Source organism: Pararge aegeria, chromosome 18 (assembly GCF_905163445.1).
Source record: "Pararge aegeria chromosome 18, ilParAegt1.1, whole genome shotgun sequence".
NCBI lineage: Eukaryota > Metazoa > Arthropoda > Insecta > Lepidoptera > Nymphalidae > Pararge > Pararge aegeria.
In genome coordinates this window covers 15,710,569-15,732,861 of record NC_053197.1, presented here as the reverse complement: position 1 = coordinate 15,732,861, position 22,293 = coordinate 15,710,569, and the positions used below count along the sequence as shown (strand labels likewise).

Below are 22,293 nucleotides of genomic sequence, written 5' to 3'. Positions count from 1 at the left end.
GGGTTGACAAACGCCTATTCTAACTGGGCTAGTTCGGGAAATTTCTTGACAGAAAATCACAATAGGTAGATACATAAAGATATTTTTTTCCTATCCAAGAATCGTACCCAGGCCTCCTGATTCGTAGTAGAATGCACTAACCTCTAGAACAACGAGGTAATTAGTCAATACCCATGTTTATTAGCTGTTTTATTTCACCATTTATTATATTGACAAAAACATCAATGTCAAAGAAGCACCTAACAATAAACGATAGGTTCAAAAACGGGTAATTCAGGTCCCACCGGAAATAGGCGATTGGCGTGTGACGTCATTTCCGCATCAGACTACCATCAGCCAGAATGCAGACCTCGCCTTAAACATTATTAAAGTTATATTTCCCCTATCTATACCAATAATTAACCTCAGTATTTTTGTTGGTCTCAGAAAATAAAAAATCGAATTTGAAGCAAACTTAAAATTTTTTAGGTATATGACAGCCTGTTCTTGAGGAAGGTTCTTGCTAAACCGTGACGGACGGCTAAACGTGCTCTCTGAGGCACTGGGGTCGACAGCGCCAATTTCTTACACTTTCCTAATTTCTGACGATTGCTGAGAACTTTTAACAGAAAAATCCTATACCTTAGCCTCTAGACAAAGAGGCAGAGGTAAATCGTAACAATTTAAGGCAAATAATTTAAATTGTGACGCAAAAAAATACTTGTGTTGCTTTTCCGAGAATACAAAATGCCTACGTTATTGTTCATTATTTGAAAATCATTACGAAACTATATGTAAGTAGGTACTTACCTAAATAATAAGCACATTACAAGGAATCTCTCATTCATTTAACAATGCTGAGTAATATAAAAAATAGTATTTTAATATAACCCCCATAGTTTCCCGGAATTTTCTTTAAAAAAAAAAATCTTTTTTTTCTTTGAGTTTTAAGGTTTGTTAAATTTTGAACATGCCACCCTCCTCGAAGCTACATTAAAGATCTTCACGACAACCGACGCCTAATGCCTTTGATACATCTGTTTAACGGAAGATTGGCGTAGCGGGCAGCGACCCTGCTTTTTGAATACGAGGCCGTGGATACGGTTTCCGCAACTGAAAATGTTTGTGTGATGAACATGAATGTTTTTCATTCCCTGAGATGTTATATGTATATTATGAGTATTTATGTTTATTATTCATAGAAATATTCATCAGACATCTTAGTACTCATAACGCTTACATCTACGCTTACTTTGGGGCTAGATGGCAATATGAGTGTATATTTATTTATGTCCTAAAGTTTTCTGGCATCCTAAGTCAGATAAAAGATGTGCCAAAATAGATAAACACCCTGTCACAAGATTGAAAATCAAGATTGAACTGAGCTTTAAATTTCGCAATCTTGGAGATGGCCATAGGATATTTAAAAAAAAAATCCAAAACAAACGCGGGTGAAGTCGCGCGCAACAGCTACTTCAAAATTTAATCGGCTTATTTGAAGAACAACCTCCCACCCCGCGACCCAGCACTTCGCGTAGGCTGCCCACGTTTTTTTTTACTTGAGCCTAACATTCGTTGTCTTTTTTTTGGCCGGCTCATTAGAGTCATAGCTGTCCGTCCGTCCTTCCGTCAAATATGACTTACCTACTAGCTGTTGCCCGCATTCTTTGTCTGCGATTATTATTATTACAAATCCGCAGAAACCGTTTTTTTCCCTGGGATAAAAAGTAGCCTGCTACTTTAACAATATTAATAACATACAGAAACCGTGTATACGACTAATACTGAAGCATCAAAAACCACTCCACTTTGGTAGTGTTTCACGAACAGGCGGTCAGTCACTTATTACCATTTGGCAGTTGACAGTAATTATTTTACCTCTAATGTTCTAAAGGTTAACCAAAAAAATTGGAAAAAAATTGTGAGCTGGCAACATACCGCGGGTGTGAAGTGACACGTGACTTTTAGACACATTACATGCTATAATGGCTGAATGAGGATTCTGTATTTTCTTAATTCTGAGGGCCTATCTTTCAACTAGCTTTATCGCAAAAATCAGTTTGAATGGTTGCTTAGTAAGGACGTGAAGAAATGATAAAATAATAAACAAAGATTTTCTTGGTTCTCTTGGTTCTTTTGAACACGAAAGAGGGTAGTCACATTCTGCCTGTGACATCCAACTTGACATCTTGTACCTACGCAGTCCGGTCGTGACCTCGATCCATGCAACTGAGTCGAAATATCGACAAATCCCAAAATACTATTTATATTTTGACGGCCGATTCGCGCAGTGGGAAACGACTCTGCTATCTGAGTCCGTGGGTTCGATTCTCACGACTGGAAAATGTTTGTGGGATGAACATGAATGTTTTTCAGTGTCGGGGTGTTTATCTGTATATTATAAGTATTTATGTATAATATTCATCAGTCATCTTAGTACCCATAACACTAGATGGCGATGTGTGTATTGTCGTAGTATATTTATTTATTTATGCGGTATGTACCCGTTGAACTATATTTATAATATAAGTTGTGATTATAAAATAAAATAAAAACAACCGTATAATCCTAGAAGGCAACTTTAGCCAACACGTGCATCATTATGAAATAGCTATTTTCTCATGCTAATGTGAAAGCGAACTTCATTCTATTTCCGTTTTCCCGTTTCCGCTATGAAAGCTTGTTGTTTTGCACAAAAACTAATATAATAAACAATGTTTTTGAGTGCTCTTTAACGTTGTTTTTTCTTTGAGAGGAAAATCATTTCATTAATTGTATCAGTAATTCTTCTATCCGATTACGGAACAGTTGTTTATGGATTTATATTACTATTGTTCATCGAAATAAGTACTGCCTATTTGGTCTAGTGGTTATAGGTATTTATGGATCACGCGACTTCGATTCTCGGGTAGGTAAGTACTTTATGTAAGTCTTCTCCTTTAAAAAACATACTTTGAAAATTTGAATTTTCCACACCCTCGCCTGGGAGAGCACGTCAAGCTATCGGTACGGATTATTGCCACTAACATGTGATTAAAGCCCGCCAACCTAGATTAGAAGAAGAATAGAAGAAATTTACTTTATTGGCAGGAATGTGGTAAACATTTTGGTCTATATCATTATTTGCGACACTCAACTAATCAAATAGTATGCAAGAATACAAATCAAAAACAGTCGAGGATTTTATTTAATTTTTATCCAATAATAATGAAAATTACATAATTATCACAATAACTAGTTCTATAAATATTATAATATTATATAAATATATATATATATATAATAACATATTTTGTAATTACTTTATAATTTGACATGCACGTACGTTAGTATATATATATATATATATATATATATAGTATGTTTAAAATTGTCAGCGATGCATGAATGACCACTGCTAGAAATATGTCTTTTTATTGATTACTTTGGCGGTCTGTCAATTCATTTTTGAGCTTAGGATCGCAATTTTCCTGGTCTTCAAGTCTATCGGCTATATATCAGCTTCGTAATTCGGAGAGGTAGGTAGTTAGCTTGGACATAGGTATTATCAAAATTCGACGTTCGGACGATTGTATCTCTTGCATATCTAACCCTTGCCGGGTGTACAATTCCGCGCCCTCAAGTCCCCAGCGTCCGACGGCTTCATTGAGCCACGTCAGTAACTCGGGTTCTTCTACGGATCTCTTCAATTCTGATTAGATCACGAAGAGACACCCCGAGCTATTCAGCGTAGTCTACAATATTTATCAAACGCCACCACAATGGCCATTGTGCGGTGACGTCCAACGTAACGTCCCGTGTTTAGTATTCCCACACCGTTGTTTGATCGGTTAGTTAGCCGCGCATTGTATATTCCACCTTAAAACAATGTATTAAGATGCATATTATTTTAATGCTGATAAACAATGTTATGAGATGTATGGAAAATATATCAGTCCTGTCACAATGCAGTACATTGTTCCGTGATTTTACTCGATTAAGAAAGGTTTCTGTTGTTTTGTATGTGATAATAGCGTTTGATGAGGACAATTTCTGATAAGTAAATGCCAAAGGCTACATGCATGACGAATTTCATCCACATCCGTTCAGCCGTTTTCACGTGATTAAGTAACAAACATCCATCAACAATAATATTAGTAGGATAGTAGGAAAGTAGGATACTAGGATTACTGCAGATTTTAAAGTCCTAAAATTCCTTTCTATCTCAAAATTATCTTCATTAGATCATCTTTACAAATGACCGTCAACTATTTCTGATAACTAAATGTATCCCATACAAATTTTCATCCCTATTTTACCCCCTGCACGGCTAGCTTGGGCAGGAGACAATTATCTCCCCGGGGAAAGGATAAAAAATTGTGTTCACCCACAGCTTTATTAACTCTCAGAGCAACTGGCGCACAAGTGGAAATAATATCCAAATAATATGAGTGTAATAATAAAAGGGGGTTAACTTCTCCTATGCCATATACCCGCGATTTAGCAGGTGGACACGTTAATTATATCCCCTGTTAGGGATATTATTTTGTCTCCTGTCTGTGCTAGCCTCGCTGGTCAATATGTGATGATTTTATTGTCCTAAACTTCCTTTCAATCTCCAAATTATCTTTATAAGATCATCTTCAAAAGGAACCAGCTTATTCAGATTTCACGTAGATAGTAAAAAGATGAAAACGTAAACAATAAAATTCAAATTCAAATTCAAATTCAAATTTTCTTTATTCATGTAGGCCTATCACAGGCACTTATGAAACGTTCATACATACATGTTTACATAATTGTAAGGAGATGGTGATAACTTCGTTCGCCATCTTAAACCTAAAGCTACGAGGGTTCCAAACGCGCCCTGGTCTAAGAAGAGCCGACAACAAACTTAGCCGGGTAATTTTTTATTTTGTTATCACCATCTCACAGTAAATTTATTAAGATGATGTTTCACCGAGTACCGACCTATAATAGAACTTAGAGAAGAAGTTAGAGTTGCTTGCTGGCATTCGAACTCGTCCTCCGAGAGTGAAGTTGAGCTCCTGCTCACTGCACTACCACTGCAATACAGATATAAAAAAAATGTTTTTTTATTATTTTTAAAGTACAGAAAGAGTTCCTTGCAGCACTCAGGTTGGAATGCCCTGGGTTTAAACATTTTACGGAGACCCTTTTAATTTTACGCATTTAAATAAACGCAAAGACGTCTTCAAGAGTAAGATAGGGGGAAAATAAACAGACAAAAGCGACACCGCTACCTGTCGCGTCTATCGCGGGCAGGTAGCTATTGTGTGGAATCTACGAGTTAGCTACTTCCGGTGGGCGCTACCTGCAAATAAACATCTACTATATACTTGATATTTATCCTTTCTTTATTAATTTATCTACGTTGCGTTTTCCGGTACGCAGACAGAATTTCAGCAGATCTGGAACACAAAATTCCCCAGTCATAGAGAGATGTATGCCACGCACTTAGATACTACTTCAGCTACATCAGATACTTCTTAAACTTCAACCTTACGAAGTCAAAGGATCATGTAATTCTCTAAACATCACCCACAGACTGACTATAAGCTTTTTTTTTTTTTATTATATAAGCTAACCCTTGACTGCAATTTCAGATGGTGACGGGCTAACTTGTTTGAAGTAGTATGGTAATTTAACCCTTACCCCTAATCGGTTTCTACGCGAATCTAATCGGAATAATAAATTTCCGAATTGCTCTTGGAGATTGATCACCGTCAGGGCCAATACGGAAAATTCTGCATTTCACAAAGGACAGTTAACCCTTGGTCAATTTTAGTTCCTCGGACACTCGTTTTACTGCGTCTAACTTACAGCGCCAATATGGCGTCAATCGACATTGGAGTCAAAAACAAAGTGACAGCAGCCTGTCCGGTAGATTTAAAATTATAAATATGTATGATATTTCCTCCAATTAAATGTAGCTTAAAAACACTTTGATAAAAAATATAAAAAAAAAAAACTGAACAATTAAGAACCCTAATACAGCCGTTGTTTCATGCAGTGAATTGTGTCCAAAACGTTGCTAGCTCACAAACTTCTTCCCATTTTCCCCATTTTATGGTAAGCGTTTAAACCATTACAGGTTATATAATTACTGTCAAATGCTAAATGGAATGTTCATGCTTCATGCTTCATACGTTTCTATATATTGTTTCCATATCTGAGAAAATCAAAACCTAACATAGTGTTTGTATGCTCATTGGGTCACAAGATTTTCCTATTTCGATAACATGTCATGAAAGGTTTTTAAAGTGCTGTGAGTTTATTTATTTAGAAAGATCCGGCAGTTAGTTGAAGCGTGAATAAATTGTGCATTGGCACCGCTGTGAGCTCTTAAGCCACTAATGGCTTGGAGTTAGACGTCTGAGTGACCATAAAAAAGAGAATTGTGGACATTCTCATAACTATTGCTGCTAATAAGAATAATGTGATGCGTGATAAAATCTTCGTTCATATATCGACTCAACACGTTCAACCTATTTAACACAGTAGACTTAGTACATTATTTGTTTTGCTCGCAATCGAGAAGTCGTTTTCGAGTATATTGAACATCGGAGTAAAAGGAATCTTGTATGCATTGAAGTAAAGCTCAAATTTCCCTACCATTATTCAGCTCGGGCTTTTGGCAGAAGGTTAAAAATCAGAAGCACTGGATTTGCGACTTATGCTGTTCTGCCTTCGATGTATCTTTATAAGTACAAATAAAAGATCTGCTGAGGAATTAAAGTTTCCAATAAAGCTGAATTGCTTGCTCTGCGAAGTGTTGCCCTGTTTCCACCCATGATTAACAAAAAACAAATCTTTATTTAAATGACCAATGTCCAACAGTGAACGTCAAGCGGCTGAGCTGAGAAATCAGGAATATTGCAAGAATAGGTACGCAAACCTCATTGATATTTTATTGTATGTCATCAAGCAGGAAAGCGATAAAAGTTTGTTGAGGCATGGCCACAGCAGTCGGGATTTGGGTTTATGTATGCCACTGAAATTGGGAATATTGCGATGAGACTATGGTGCAAGTAGAAATTGATAGCGGGATATAATTACAAATATTGTAAATATTTGGTAGGTTTTACAAATAATATATTCTATTTCTATCATGATTTAATGACCGTTTTCAACTCTAGGAAACGATAAGATCGGATGGCTTATGATATGGGTGGTTCGTAGAGAAAAAAAACGTTTCACCAACTCTTAGATGATGATTAATGACGTCAGTCAAAAGTTTCGACGCCGGTTTGGCGGTGCGTAACGTTCAGGGAATTTGTAGATTGACCCTTGACCGATGTAAAAAATATGAATTAGTTTTTTTTTAATAAATAAATAAATAAATATACTACGACAATACACACATCGCCATCTAGCCACAAAGTAAGCGTAGCTTGTGTTATGGGTACTAAGATGAATATTTTTTTATGAATATAATACACATAAATACTTATAATATAGAAGCTGTTTCCCGCGACTTCGTCTGCGTTTGATTTTGTTTTTTGATGTGGCATTCAATTTAGTTGTAGTCGTAAAAAAAATTAAAGTTTTTTAGTATCGCTAAGCCTTAAATGAAGAGTTCTGTCCTCTATCTCCAACCACATTCAGATCTACACAAAGTTTGGGGAAAATTAAACACATACCTCTATAGAACAAAAATAATTATTTAAATCAGTTATAATTTGTCGGAGTTATGGTGTAAAATTGTAAAACACTTTCATACCCTCTCCCAAAGGAACCGAGCATAATGTCGGAATAAAAAGTATCCTACATTACTTCTAGCACTTCCAAGAATATGTGTACAAAGTTTCATGAGGATCGGTTAAGTAATTTTTGCGTGAAAGCGTTACAAACAAACTTACATTGACATTTATAATATTAGTAGGGATAGGGATAGGGACAGATAAATATCCAGACACTGAAAAGCCTTCATGTTCATCACACAAATATCGTCCAGTTGTGGGAATCGAACCCATGGCCTTGGACTCAGAAAGCAGGGTCGCTGCCCACTGCGCCAATCGGCCGTCAATGATAAAATGATGATGCCCTTTAATTTGTATGTGATGAAAGCTCACACCGAACTGCCGCTTATGCCTCACACCATACATTATACCATGCGTTTTATTCTCCGCAAGCGTAGCTTTAAGAGCAACCGCGCTCAGATTAGCCCGTACAATCAGCTTTACGTCATAATGTGTCCCGGAAAGCCTGAATAAATAACTGGGAGCTTTTGTTTCTGATTTTTTCGCCTGACCTACTTAGGTGACTTTGTAATGAATGTAGGTTTTATCTTTGAGCTATCATTATCATCAGCAATCGCCGTTAACAGTAATCTGCGTGAATAACGCCTCCCCCATTACGAAGCAGATCGCATTGGATAGAAGCAGGCGTTACTTTGCGGAAACTTTACAACGAATAATTGCTTAGAAATGACTTAACAATTATTCATTGTAAAGTCAACATCTCCTGAGGATGCTCCGGTTTTGGAGCGAAACGTGCGTATATGAGGGTATATTACCGAAGATCTGTTTGGTGTGGAGTATTAGGATTGAGGAAATTATAAATAACACCACACAGATTCTCCTGCTTTTCGCGGAGTATAGCAAATTAAGCTTAATTTTGATAATGAAGCAAATGGCAGGAAAAAAAAACATTATTTTCAGAAATATTACAAATTCAATTGATAGTAGTTTGTATACTAGGTAGCCTGTATTGTGGAGACCATGAATGACTTCTTATTTTGTTTCACATAGGACTAGCAGACTTCCTTTTATGATCTCAATATTTATATATTACTAGCGGACCCCAGCGCCATCTCTGGGGCTGATTTGTGAATCTAAACCATCCAGGGTGCCACCCAAACGCATAAAAAATCCATTCAAATCGGTCTAGCCATTTAGGAGGAGTTTAGTGACATACACACGCACACAAGATATATATATATATATATATATAAGATAGGTACCAAGATACAAGATATATACATATTGATATATATTTATTATAGATATATATACATATATAGATAAATAAATAAATATATTATTATATTAATATAAATATATTATCTTAATATATTTATTTGCATAAATAGAAAAACGGTAAATATACTAGTACGTTGTAATGGGTAAGTAAACCATTTATGTTATAAATGGTTTTTATTTGCCATAAGTATTTCCTCTGTGCCCCTTAAATAAGTAAGTGTTTTTAACCAGTTTGTGATGATATGATTTTCCTGTTTAATTGTTACAACTTGGTAACATATAAGGGTGTAAATCGTCTAGCAAAAACTGTAAAGTAGTAAGTATCATAGAGTACGTTTCTGCCCGCTCTCTGTTATATTCCGTTAAATTCGTTGAAGAGGTGGCCGGGTGATGACGACTTTTTTCTCATATGCCGTGCCCACAGTGCAGGACTTTGAGTAATAGTGATCAGTAACTTCCAACCAATGACTTCAATTATATATATCAACGCTTCCATAGATTCTAATAAACATTATTGATTCTACCGACCTCCCTGGCACAGGGGTGAGCCGTGAGCGCTATCGACTATAGTCTTAAAAGTGGGAGGCCCTGGGTTCGATTCTCGGCGGTGTAGTGGGCAGTTCGCTCTGGTGTAGTGGGAGTATTAAGACACAATAATTGGAAATAATAAGAGACAATTAATAATAGGGAATCTTTTAAATAGAAAATAATTAAGTTAACTCTGATGACGATGATGATTGTACTGTAATTTTTAATTAAAGCACATAACCCAGTTTCGGTTGCTTATTTATCAACTAAAACCATTATTACCAAAGTAGCCTCAAAATAATTGCAGGGCATCTATAATTAAACCTTGCTCGTTACCTCCGAGATAACATAAGAATTTAAATTTCAAAGCCGTTACATAAAGTCGTGTGCACACTCTGGAACGTCTCGCATGGCCGCACGCAGTGGCATCTTCAGTTTAACCGAAAGTCAAAACCAAAACAAGCTAACAATGCTTAGGAGTAGACATTGCGCTTCCATCCATTAATGATTGAATTCAATTTACATATATAACGCATATAGAATATCTTTATTGCAACAAAACGCAAATAAACAACACAAAAAACAAAGATCACTTTAACTGATATTTTAGAGGCAACCTGAGCTTTATATGTTCTCTCCTAAAATGAATAGTGGTTTGTACACAAAGGAAATACTAAAAAAATCTTTATCAATTCTTATATCAACACATATCTTATATAAATTTTTAGACAACAAAGATTAAAGTAACAAACTAAAACATACAATAAAGCTAGTTTGGTGGCCTTATTGCAAGATTTAGGTATTTTATTTATTTATTAAACTCTTTATTTGTACACCACTGTGAAATTAGGGAAATAAAAGAAGAATATAAATACAGCGACGGAAGTAGAGTACAAAAGGCGGCCTTATAGCTTAGTAGCGATCTCTTCGAGGCAACTTCAAAATGGTATAAATTTAATAATTACTTGTTTGTTTGTTTGTTTTTAAAATATCTTTATTAATTAAATAATTGTATTACAGTTCATATCCTAGTGACTAGCCTAGGTTGAAAAAATCAATAATATACTACTTACAGTTTAGCAGGTTACAACACCTTTTTAAAACTTTACAGCATATAAACTAAACATTTTTAACAACTTATTGAGCCACTTAACAGATGATAATAACTTGTTTTACGTAGAACTTAGTACAGACGTACGTTTATTAATAAAAATTAAATGCATTGAACTGTTAAAGATATTAATCCTATATTTTTAAATTAAACGAGGGTAGCACTCGGAACTATGCAACAGTTACGTACAAAGCATTCACTCAGTCGTCGAGGAAGTAGTGATGTGGTAGTCGGTACCGATTGTACTTATCGATATATGATAAGTCTTTATACCGGCTTTTGCCAATAGCGGACACAAGCAAATTTTTGTGTTTTTTATTACAAACTATATAGAACTTTTTGGATTGCCCCAGTATGAAAGCTTTAAATAATTACTTGTAATTTAATTCTTACAGAAACTGGTACCATTTGTATGAATACGACGCCTTACTCACTATCATCAACACTAGATTACTTTACTCGAATGAAAATTTTCTTTATTTAAAGGCTCCTTCCGAAACTTTCATAGTTTCATACAGTTTACATTTGCATTTTTTTGATGGTGAAGGTTAAAACTACATTCGTCAACTCGAATTCCATGCTACGCAGATTCTATAAGCGCCCTGGTGAAAGAAGTCGCTCACTAAAATCTCAGCAATCATATTATTATAATCTCACTCCCCTATATACAGTCTGTAATGATTTTTAGGACACCTTGAAAAACAGAGGCGTAATTATATTAATGATAACACGAAGTAATCAATTCATTTATACCACTCCATATAAATATGTGGAGGTGTTGGACCCAGTGGTCATATCTGTGACGTTGCGTATTTCTTCTCGTCGCGTAAAAAATTCGATACGTTGCTTTATTATAACAAAGCTTCGTAATTTGAATCTTAAGTGCATTGTTTTAAGAATTAAATAGTTTTTTTTCTCATAATATATGAAGGGGTGTATCATATTATTTTGATTACTCTCAGTGCAATGTGTCTAGTAAAGCAGTTTATAGTACGATTTCTGTTTGCTTCCGTAATTATTGAAGTGTTGATTTAATATAAGTTAGCCAAAAGTGTTTTTACTTTCGTGTATATAGTTGTATATTTTCTGCTACAGTTTTAGTGATAATATTACAGGTAATGTAAACCGGTTTTCCGTTTTTACTTTCGAGAGTATGCGTAGGTTGTAACGCTGTTACGGTGTTTGTCAAATAACTGTTACTTTTACATATATCGACATAGGACAGGTACATAAAGTTGAAAATCTCTATTAAATTTTCTTTTTTTCTTCTGGCTTTACACAGTAGCCAATGTCAGGTTAAAATTTATCTTTGAAAGCACGAAATATTTCAGCCATTATTGCATGCATTGTGTCCAAAAACAGTGGAAACGCCCCGCGCACGTTTCACTTCACACCCAGGAAATGTTGCTGGTTCACATATTTTTCCCGTTCTGTCCGTTTCATGGTAAACGTTTAGAACATTAGGGGTAAAATAATTACCGTCAACTGCTATATGGAACACTTCTAAAGTGGAGCGGTTTTTGATGCTTCAATATTAGTCGTATACACGTTTTCTGTATGTTCTTAATTTTGAAGCCGTACTAGATTTGCTCGCTCGCAATCGAGTCTGGAATTACTTGACTTGTTTTCAAGTTTTGAATTACAGGACCATCGAAGTAAAATAAATCGTTTTTGTTTTACTTCGATGGTGCTTCGATGGAAAGTCGAAGTCAAATATTTCTTTATTCAAATAGACACATAGATGGCACTTTTGATGCGTACATTACATTTAAAATATGACATAGAAGTGAGTTGATGGCGCTAACTAAATTACTCAACTAAAGCTACGAGGTTTCCAAACGCGCCTTGGTCTAAGAATTGGCCCACAACAAACTTAGCCGGTTGTTTTTTTTGTTATCACCATCTTACATTGTCATTGAAAACTATTAAAGAACCAACCTGGCTAGAGCAATAACACCCGAGCATTTTTATCGTTGACGTAGTCCTTAATACTATAATAGGACTTTTCTATAAGGTTACGTTTAATACAAACTACGTTAAAGACTTGACATGTCCTGTTCTCATTTCCAGGCCCCGTCGCCGCTCGGGCTCCAGTATCGTGGTGATAGGTGCCGAGGAGGAGAAACGCCCGCCCCCGGATGACGAGACCGACATGCTCTCCATGCTGCCGCTCACCTCCGACACCGGTAAGAACCTTCACCTCAGGAGGTGGAATTTCAAAAATATTTTATCCATGTAGGCCTATCACAGGCACTTGTCAAGCGTTCATATCGTCATCAACCTATTACCGGCCAACTATAGAGCTCGGGTCTCCTCCCACAATGAGAAGGGATTAACGCCGTAGTCCACCACACTGGCCTAGTGTGTGGTGGACCTTTGAGAACATTATGTAGATTTCTCAGGCATGCAGGTTTCCTCACGATGTTTTCCTTCACCACGTTGAAGCAAGTGATATTTTAATTACTTAAAACGCACATAACTTAGAAAAGTTAGAGGTGAGTGCTGGCATTCGAACTCGGCCCCCCGAAAGGGAAGTCGAGCTCGACTATCACCGTTTCATATATATATGTTTACATAATTGTAAGGGGATGGTGATAACATTGTTCGTCAACTTAAACCTAGAGCTAAGAGGGTTCAAACGCGGCCTGGTTTAAGAAGAGCCCACAACAAACTTAGCCGGGTAATTTTATTTTTATCACCGTCTCACAGCAAATTAATATTTAGCTATGCAGTTGGAGCAATTCATACCCAAGCTTTTTTTTCGTTTAAGTAATCCTTAACCATTTAAATAGGATTTTTCTGTAAGCTTACATAAATTATTATGCTGGTCAACCCATAACGTTAACATGAATTTGACAACCCGATACCAGAAGAGTCGAGCAAAAGTGAAAACCCTTTACTTTTCCGAAAAGTCAACAATAAGGTGGTAACCCCATATCTTAAACACACCCAAAGTTTACATTAATTTGGCAACCCTTCACGTTAACCTACTCCTTTAGCTCTCCGAAAAGTCAAGTACGGTGGCAACCCTATACCTTAAATTCCCCGAAAGTCTACAATAATTTGGCAATACTATACCTTGACCTCCCTGCAGATTCCGCATTAAGGTGGCAAGCCTAATAACTCTTACAACTTTCTTTCATTATATGGATAGTGTATAGAGTAATTGTGTTATTACATCGTTACTATATAGTTGTGATAAGTGTACGCCTAGTAGATAAATCTTCGACTTCCCAGTAAAAAATAATATATATGTAAAATTTATAAATATATGTATAATATATATTATATATATTCATATATATTAAATTTAAAGGCATACGTGTACATGCCTGTAAACGTGTATTCACAATTTAAAAATAAATCTCCTATCTTTTCACCATTACGCACAGCCTATTCCCACTGTTGGAATAGGCCTTCCATTTTACATTCAGACCATTTTTTTTCTTTTTATTTAAAGAGCTTAATGTGTATTCACATAATGTGAATATGTCGCTACGTTAGTTATGTACAGATATTTATTTTCTTAACCTAAAATATGTTGTAACTAATATATAAATCAGTTTAACCATTGCTATTAATACCTACATGTTTGCAAAATTCTACTACAATAGTTGTTTTATTGTCGGGTTTTTTTTCAATTCTAAGAAGATTGAACAAGAATCATAATGAGACAGTCATTAAAGGCGAGCTTGCTTGTATTAATTTGATAAATTGGCATAACATCGTGTCCCGGCGACCTCCACGCAAAACAGCAGAAATTTTTCCTCGTTTTTGTTTCATTCAAGTGAACGAAACTTTTGTACTGTACCTACTGCTAATTATTGTTTTATTTCTCGTTACATTTTTATGAATAAACAAGTTCTGTCACCTAGCTTTTGCTTATACATCTTCATCATCATCATCATATCCGCCCACTGCATAGGACCACTACAGGTCACGGGTCAATTGCGGATGGCCATTATGTAGATCTCTCAGGAATCGAGGTTCTCTCTCGATGTTTTCCTTAACGCACTTAACTTAGAAATAGAGGTGCGTTCCGGGGTTCGACCTCAGCCCCCCCGAAAGTTAAGCCGAAGTCCTAGCAACGGTCTCCTCCCACAATGAGAAGGGGTTGAGTATTTAATATAAATATTTATTTATTTAGCTTCAACATGGTTCAAAATACATATATTTTATGCGTAATTCATGATCTACATATTCAGCCAAGATTGGCGTGCAAAAATCATTAACATTATTTAAAACTAATAATTAATTATAATATTACGATGATAAATTAATTTCAAATACAATTTGGTTCCCAAAGTTATAACTAGATTTATAATTAAAATATAAATGTAATAATGCATTATGAATTTGTAACTAACTAAAATCCTACAAGCAGAGGTTCTTTATGGAGTGAGTTATTTTTTATGTGTCTCCGTTTCTCTTGGTATGTCGAACATGTTTGATGAAAATTTCGTTAATTTTAACTATATAGTTTTTAGAATCATAATGATCGTCATATCAACCGATACACGTCCACTGCTGGGCATACGTCTTTTCGGAGGTGGTTTCAAGGAAATAGAGTTATAGAAAGCCGCTGGACGAAGCCGAAATATATCAACAACATTAAGAATTGACCATATTGATCATTAAAATACCCTTAAAGTGTCCGATGCAGGATGTTAACTTTATCTTAAAATATGTTGGTCTTCATCTAAATCTTAATAATGCGCACTTTAATGACTTGATTATTCATATTTATTCTATTGTTTCCAGCATCGTATGATGGCCGTATAAAAACAAACCTAACGCAATTCCTTGATAATGCATTAACTGGCGAACAAATGATGTCATAGCGTCTTTTTGTTTTACAAAAAGACGCTATATTACACCTAAAAATCGTGATTTTCAGTCATTGAATCGGTAACTTCCTTTTTGGTCTATTCGTTAGCAGGCTGTAATATGGATCATCGGGTCCTGGGTTCGAATCTCAGGTCGGGCCAGAAATTATACATCGGCCATTAAAGGCATCTTCAGTACAAGTTAGGTAACTGGCGGTGTCAACTTCATGCTTCGCAGAGCACGTCGAGTCGTCGGTCCCGGTTATTAATACTTACTTGTGGTCGTTAAAGCCCACCAACTCGCATTGGACCAGCGTGGTGGGTCTATGCATGTATACCGCTTCTTCAATGAGAAACGTGGCCCGTGTGTGTCCATCTGTTAAACTTTAATAGGCTGCGTACCTTATACCTAATGCTTAAGCGCCGTAAATACTCAGTGATTTGTAATGACTACGTTTTTGCGGCGCTTGCGTTTGAGACTCTGGGCCCATGGTCTTCGGACACGAAAAATTTTATTAACATCGTGTCCCAAAAATTGGTCATTATGTTTGGTGACCCAAGAGCTGGCGCTTATTTAGCCCAACGGCTAAGTCTAGCAATTCAAAGGGGCAATAGCGCCAGCATTTTGGGTACTATGCCCATAAGTGAACAGTTAGACGGCTTATATTTATTGTAAATATTAATTTTAGTTTGTAATTATATATTATATAATATTATTTCCCTAGAAAATAATATTTTTCGTGTGTTCAGAAATAAATTTATCATGGTACCTAACTAATTCGTGTGCCAAAATAAATTGGTTGATCTATTGATTATGTTTGACTTTAAACCAATTGGGTGTGAGTACGATTACCGATACGGGAATGTAAGTTCGGAATTTATTTTAGTCAATTATGAATATTAAGCTTAATTTGCTATACTCCGCGAAAAGCAGGAGAATCTGTATGGTGTAATTTATAATTTCTTCAATCCTTATACACCACATCAAACAGATCTTCGGCAATGTACCCTCTACGCATGTTTCGCTTCGAAACCGGAGCATCCTCACTCCTCAGGAGATGTTGACAATGAATAATTGTTAAAACAATAATTGTCTATCAATTATTAATTGTAAAGTTTCTCCTACTTTTCGCGGAGTATAGCAAATTAAGCTTAATTTTCATAATTTATCATGGATTTACGCAAAGTAGTAGTGCTTCTATCCAATATTTTAATATTTAATTTGTCAAGTATAGGTGGGTGGAGAAATATAAACACTTCAGTTAGTAATCACGTCAAAGTTAGTCGGGCAAAGTACTGCCGCAATGCTAACTCCTACTGCCAAGTAGTATTGCTGTTCCAGTCTGAAGGGAATTGCCAGTCGAATTACATGCACGTGAGGTCATGTGCCTCTAATTAAGACGTCTTTCTTGTGTGTTCTGTTTATAGGCAATGGTTTTCAACTTATCTTCAGAACATCTCCTTAGTCCGTCAATTATGACCATAATAATATAAAAAAAAAATTAAATTAAAAAAAAACGACTTCAAAATACGCCAAGCAAAAAAAAAATTGCTAGTTTGGGTTACATTATTGTTGATGATTTATTAACAGCTCGACCGATTTCGATAAAATTTAATTGGTATGCCCTTTAAAATACAAAAAAAATTACAAATAGGTTCAGGCATCTTCATGTAGTCGGGTCACATACAAAAAAAAATCCGACGAATTGAGAACCTCCTCCATTTCTAAGTCGGTTAAAAAAGTTATCTTTAAAGAATCTCTTAATATTTCAATAGATATTTTGCAATCGTATAAAGCATCCAATTCTCGAGATAAGTATGCTGAGAAATGTTGTTATGCAATGGACAAAAATTTGTTATTAAACTGCTTCTCTTCAACATCATAATATTAGCTAGCGTCTGACATTTGTGACCTTGTCAGTTTAAACATACAGATTTATTCGCTTTGTATGTTATTCTTTTATATCAATTCAGCTCGACTCGCTTTAATATTTGAACTGAGGGTCGACAGTAGAGCGTTGGTCTTTGATATAACATTCTAGGAATTTGCATATTCCTCTTGAAGTTATGTGAATGATACTCGGCATGTGTAGGATTTCTATTTTTGTGTGTTTACATAAGTTTAAATTACTTAAGTATGTGTCTACTTATCGCTAGCAGACCTAAGCTAAAATTTCTTTCGCTTCAGTATCGTACGTACGTTATCACACTTTCCAAAACTCTCATTGATATAAGGGTTCAATTTAAGTAGAGTGGTTTAATGAATTACTTTTTTATTGTATTTAAATTTGCATATTTTTAAAACTAAGGCTACGTCCACCTTTTAGGGAACATTGAGATTCCCAGCCTCTAATATTTCGGAGATATAGGCGATTCAATTGAAACAATTCAGATAACACTTGCTATAATGCCAAAGGAAAAACTCGTTCTGCATTACGTTCTCAAAAGCGTGTGAAGTCTACAGTTTACCAGTGTATCTACAGTTTGTTTTGACTATGGATTAAACGTTTCTAATTTTGAGAGAAAACCCATGCCCTGTAGTGGGCAGGTAATGAGTTGAAAATGATGATAATAATGATGATGAAACTCCTCCTCTATGTCACTTGATCTTAATCACATCTCCATATGTGGTTACTAGCAACGGGAAGCATAACCTAAAATATAAAACCCATTAATTAAATGGTTGTACTTGAGTAGGGACAAAGCTGGAGTGTTTCATCAATCAATTAAAAAGTCCCCCGAAATCTGTTTAATGTTTAAACAGCCCTTTATTTTTGTGACATTAATAGATAAAGACACTAATTTAAATGGCATAATATGAGGCGTGAGATGATGATAAAAAAGTACAAATCTGATTTCTATTATTCCAGGCCCCCATCGTGAGATGCCGGTGGACGTCCCGGACAGCTTCATCGCCCGGAACAAGACGCCGCCCCGCTACCCGCCCCCGCGGCCCCCTCAGGTACGCCTCCGTACCAGGGACGATGAGCCCCTCCTCTCCTCCGGCGGCTCCGGGACATCCTTCGGCAGCAAGCAGAGCACCGTCCTGCATAGCACGATAGACATATCCGGCCCGAGCTCCGACGGTTCCGGAAGCTTCAAAAACAACAGCACAATGGAACTGCTCTCGCTCCCGCAAAGCTCAGATGGCTCAGCTAGTTTCGGCAGTAAGAAGAGCAAGACATCCTCAGAAACAGCGAAGTGTGATCTGATCTCTGAAAGGTCGGAGTCGGTAGCATCTGTCGCATCGAACACCACCCATAATCTTAGTGATCATAAGATTCAGCTGCTTATTTCTAATGGAGAAGATTCTTTGTTAGACTGCAGGGAAGGCGTCACTTACTCCGCGCGTACGGACTCCGTACTGATCAGAGAAGCTGTTTACGCCTCTTACAAACTCCCGCCTGGGTTTGACACGACGCCCGTATTGCTGGGAAGGGAGGTGGCGGTCGATGTGCCGGAGAGCTTCGTCCAGATAGTGAAAACTACCCCCAAATATCCGGCTACCGTGGACAGAAAGAGTGTACCGATGCAGGTAAACACAAGCGCATGTTCCATCGTGCCATCGGTTTGGGTTATGGAGTTGGGATTGGTATTTGGTTTGGGAATTAGATTTATGTGCCTACTTAGTCATACTGCGATCAATGGACAAAAATCAGAGCTTCAAAGCCGTATTCATATACTGGGCACTCTCCCAGTTCATATAAACGCACTATGATTTCACCCACCATATTATTCATGAAGCGAGAATACGCCATTATTCAATAGTCTAATAGAGTCAATAGAGTTCAAAACTAGTTCAATAGATTCGTAATATACTTTTACCTAGCAATATGTTTGGCGAACCAGTGTTTGAATTTAAATCCGTTAAGTTTAGATCGTGAATCTTAAATGGCTCTCATTTTCTAAATTGATCGAGGTATGATTTGAAAGTATTTTTGTTCTAAGAAGAAGCTTCAAAAATTTGGAATATTTTAAACATTTTAAAAGACCAGACAACACTTTTTTAAATGCTAAATGGGTAATTTATAAAGTATCGAACAACGGAAAACAATACAGGGGAATTAAAATGCATTGCTATCGCGTGAGTTTCTGGTCTTTTAAAAATGTGTAGGAATGGGCTTTGTGTATCTTATAACTAACTTTATGTGTAATTTACTAACTTATAACTAACTTCCGTCCTGCGATATAGATTTAGGATGTAAATAACAACATAGCGGTTACTAAAATATTCAAACATTCAATTTATATTAACAGGGTCTGTTTTGTAATGAAAGTTGCATTTTGTAAATCATGGTGACGTTCTTTTCACATTGTGAAATGTAATGTGTAATTCATTCCTATACGCCCCGTTAATTTCGAGTGACTAATTATCACCAATATATATTTAATCTTATAAAAGAAAAAGATTATATAACAGCTGTAAAACAATTAAATTAAATATTACGATGGAAGGGGTTATGAGGCTAAATCCAGGTTCAAAGATGATTAAAAATAATGAAACTTCCTCTATGCGCAATTTAATAAAAAGAGTTTTCTTTTTACTATGATCAGATCCCCATTCAATTTAAATGATACCAAACTGATAAAGGTTCAAGACCGACGAAGAAATTAGTAAAATTGCAAAAATAGTAAAAATTACTTTGTCTCATTTTGGAAATACCAAATCTCCGTTACTCTTGAAAAGTACATAACTTTACTAGAAAGTCTATACCTATTTTTATTTCTATTTCATTTATTTTATCACCTTTTCATTATGATAAAATCTAGTATCGAGAGTAAATCTTTAAATTAAATCCGCTGTTCTGAATTATGTAACTTACATATTTTATGGTCCATTTCACTTTCAATAAAAAAATGATGGTAATAATATTACGCAGATGTAATACAATACCGCTCATATAGTAATATGTGTCACATGTATTATTAACAATATTTTACATTTTATGCACAAGTATAGTCTTTCACTTTCATGTTCATTTTCATCATTAAATATAACGCTTACTGCACCGAGCTCTTCTGTCCGCGGTACTAAAATTAAGTAATAAATAAATAATTATTTGATCCAATCAATAAATCGATAAAAAATATGGATACGAACTCCGTGACTTTCCCTGCTCGGTTACTGCACGCCGTACAAACAAATTTTATCTCTATCATCTGGACGAGACGTATACTACAGAAAATTGAGGATTGGAGAATGAATACCTAATGCTCTGTTACTGCGTGATAGAAGGACCAATCGACAAACGCATTTTTGCAAAAAAATGTCATATCCCAGCCAAAGAGGATACAAACACTGTCAGGTCACACATATTCATAACACACCTTTTTATTTGTTTAGTCAGAATGATATGATATGAACTTATTTATTTAAACATCTGTGATTTTCTCTTTATTTCTCTTTAATTAAGCTTATATTTACCTAACTATAATATAATGACCATTTATCTATATAAATTATATACTTATTAATATTGATTTCTATTTCTTTCAGGACTAATAAATGGTAGATATAATTTAAGATTTAAACTTCTTACAGGTTCTTATGGAATATAATTTATTTATAATAGATTAATAATATTGGCTTAGGAACTATAATATAAATATCTTGTATTGAAATATAAAATATATTGGTAACTGAAGGCAATCGTTGATATTTATAAAATCATTTAGTTACTAAATGATGTCTCACAGAAAACGGACAGTTTTACACGGAGTAATAAATATACACAATCAATTGAATATGATCCAAAAGTATAACATGAGCCGAGAACTGTATGGTGTGCCTTATAGTGCACGCCTCAAGTTAAGATGTACTGTTCTTTTCACAATGTTCCTAGTTGACTTGAAACGGGTGCCATAACTTTAAGACGCATGATTGAGGTTTGGTGTACGTATTATATTTTATCCATTGGTGAAAATTTGATCAAAACTACCCCGATAAATAAGTGCCCCGTTCAGTTCTATAAAACTCTTAAATAATTTGTTTTGAGTAAGCTTCGTAGAATGGTGCACAGACCACAAATATTTCGCAAATATCAAGTTGAAGCGTTATTTTTTTTAGCCCTTTAAGACCTCAAGTGCCATTTATAGCAACACCACCGATTTGGAAGGCAACCTTTGCCGAGAATAATTTGGAAACTCAGCAGTAGGGTATTTTTTTTTTATTGAATCAATTTATTTACTATGCATATTCAAAAATAGTATTCCGCACTCTTCCTTTATATAAACCATAAGTATGGAAAATTTAATACCGCGCAATTTTCGTAAAAAGGGGTATAAAGTTTTTGCTTCACGTATCAGCAACTAAAGTAAAAATGATTTTCAGTTACCAATAGATTTTGCATCCTGCAAATAATAACTATGAAGCATGTTTGTTTATAGGGATATTCTATGCAAAAAATTCACACCCTATTCCTTTTATATTTTACAATGTTTATATGTATTATATGAAGAACCAGCGGTTCCCTGTAACTTTTCCCGCGCAGAAGTTCTGATAAGTAATTTTTTCTTATCCATGCTTCCATCCGCTATTTCTGCATAATATACCGCGTTACATCACCCGCCCGCTTTTACTGACTTGGTTCGCAGAGTCTATAACCTTCCTCGAGAGTTGGGCAAACAAATCTAAAAGGTGCTTTCAAATCCGGTAGTTCCAGTGATTCGTCAATTCAAACAGAAAAACAGACACACAAGAGAACAAAAAACATTTTTTTTATTTTTTATTACATTACAAGTTCACCTTTGACTGCAATCTCACCTGGTGGTAAATGATAATGCAGTCTAAGATGGTATCGGGCTAACCTGTTAGTGAGTATGGTAGTCATACCCCCAATAGGTTTCTACGCGACATCGAACCTGA

The 22,293-nt window shown here is 35.6% G+C and overlaps 1 protein-coding gene across 3 annotated transcripts in view; it reads left to right on the top strand.

The window, feature by feature from the left end:
- Positions 1-22,293, top strand: part of LOC120631357 (MAGUK p55 subfamily member 5) — a 211,221-nt gene that overhangs the window by 91,676 nt on the left and 97,252 nt on the right. For all 3 annotated transcript variants that reach the window (XM_039900879.1, XM_039900878.1, XM_039900877.1), the window contains 2 exons: positions 12,673-12,788; positions 18,299-18,963. In XM_039900879.1, the coding sequence (XP_039756813.1) occupies positions 12,673-12,788; positions 18,299-18,963 (781 nt within the window). The remainder of the gene's footprint in view (positions 1-12,672; positions 12,789-18,298; positions 18,964-22,293) is intronic.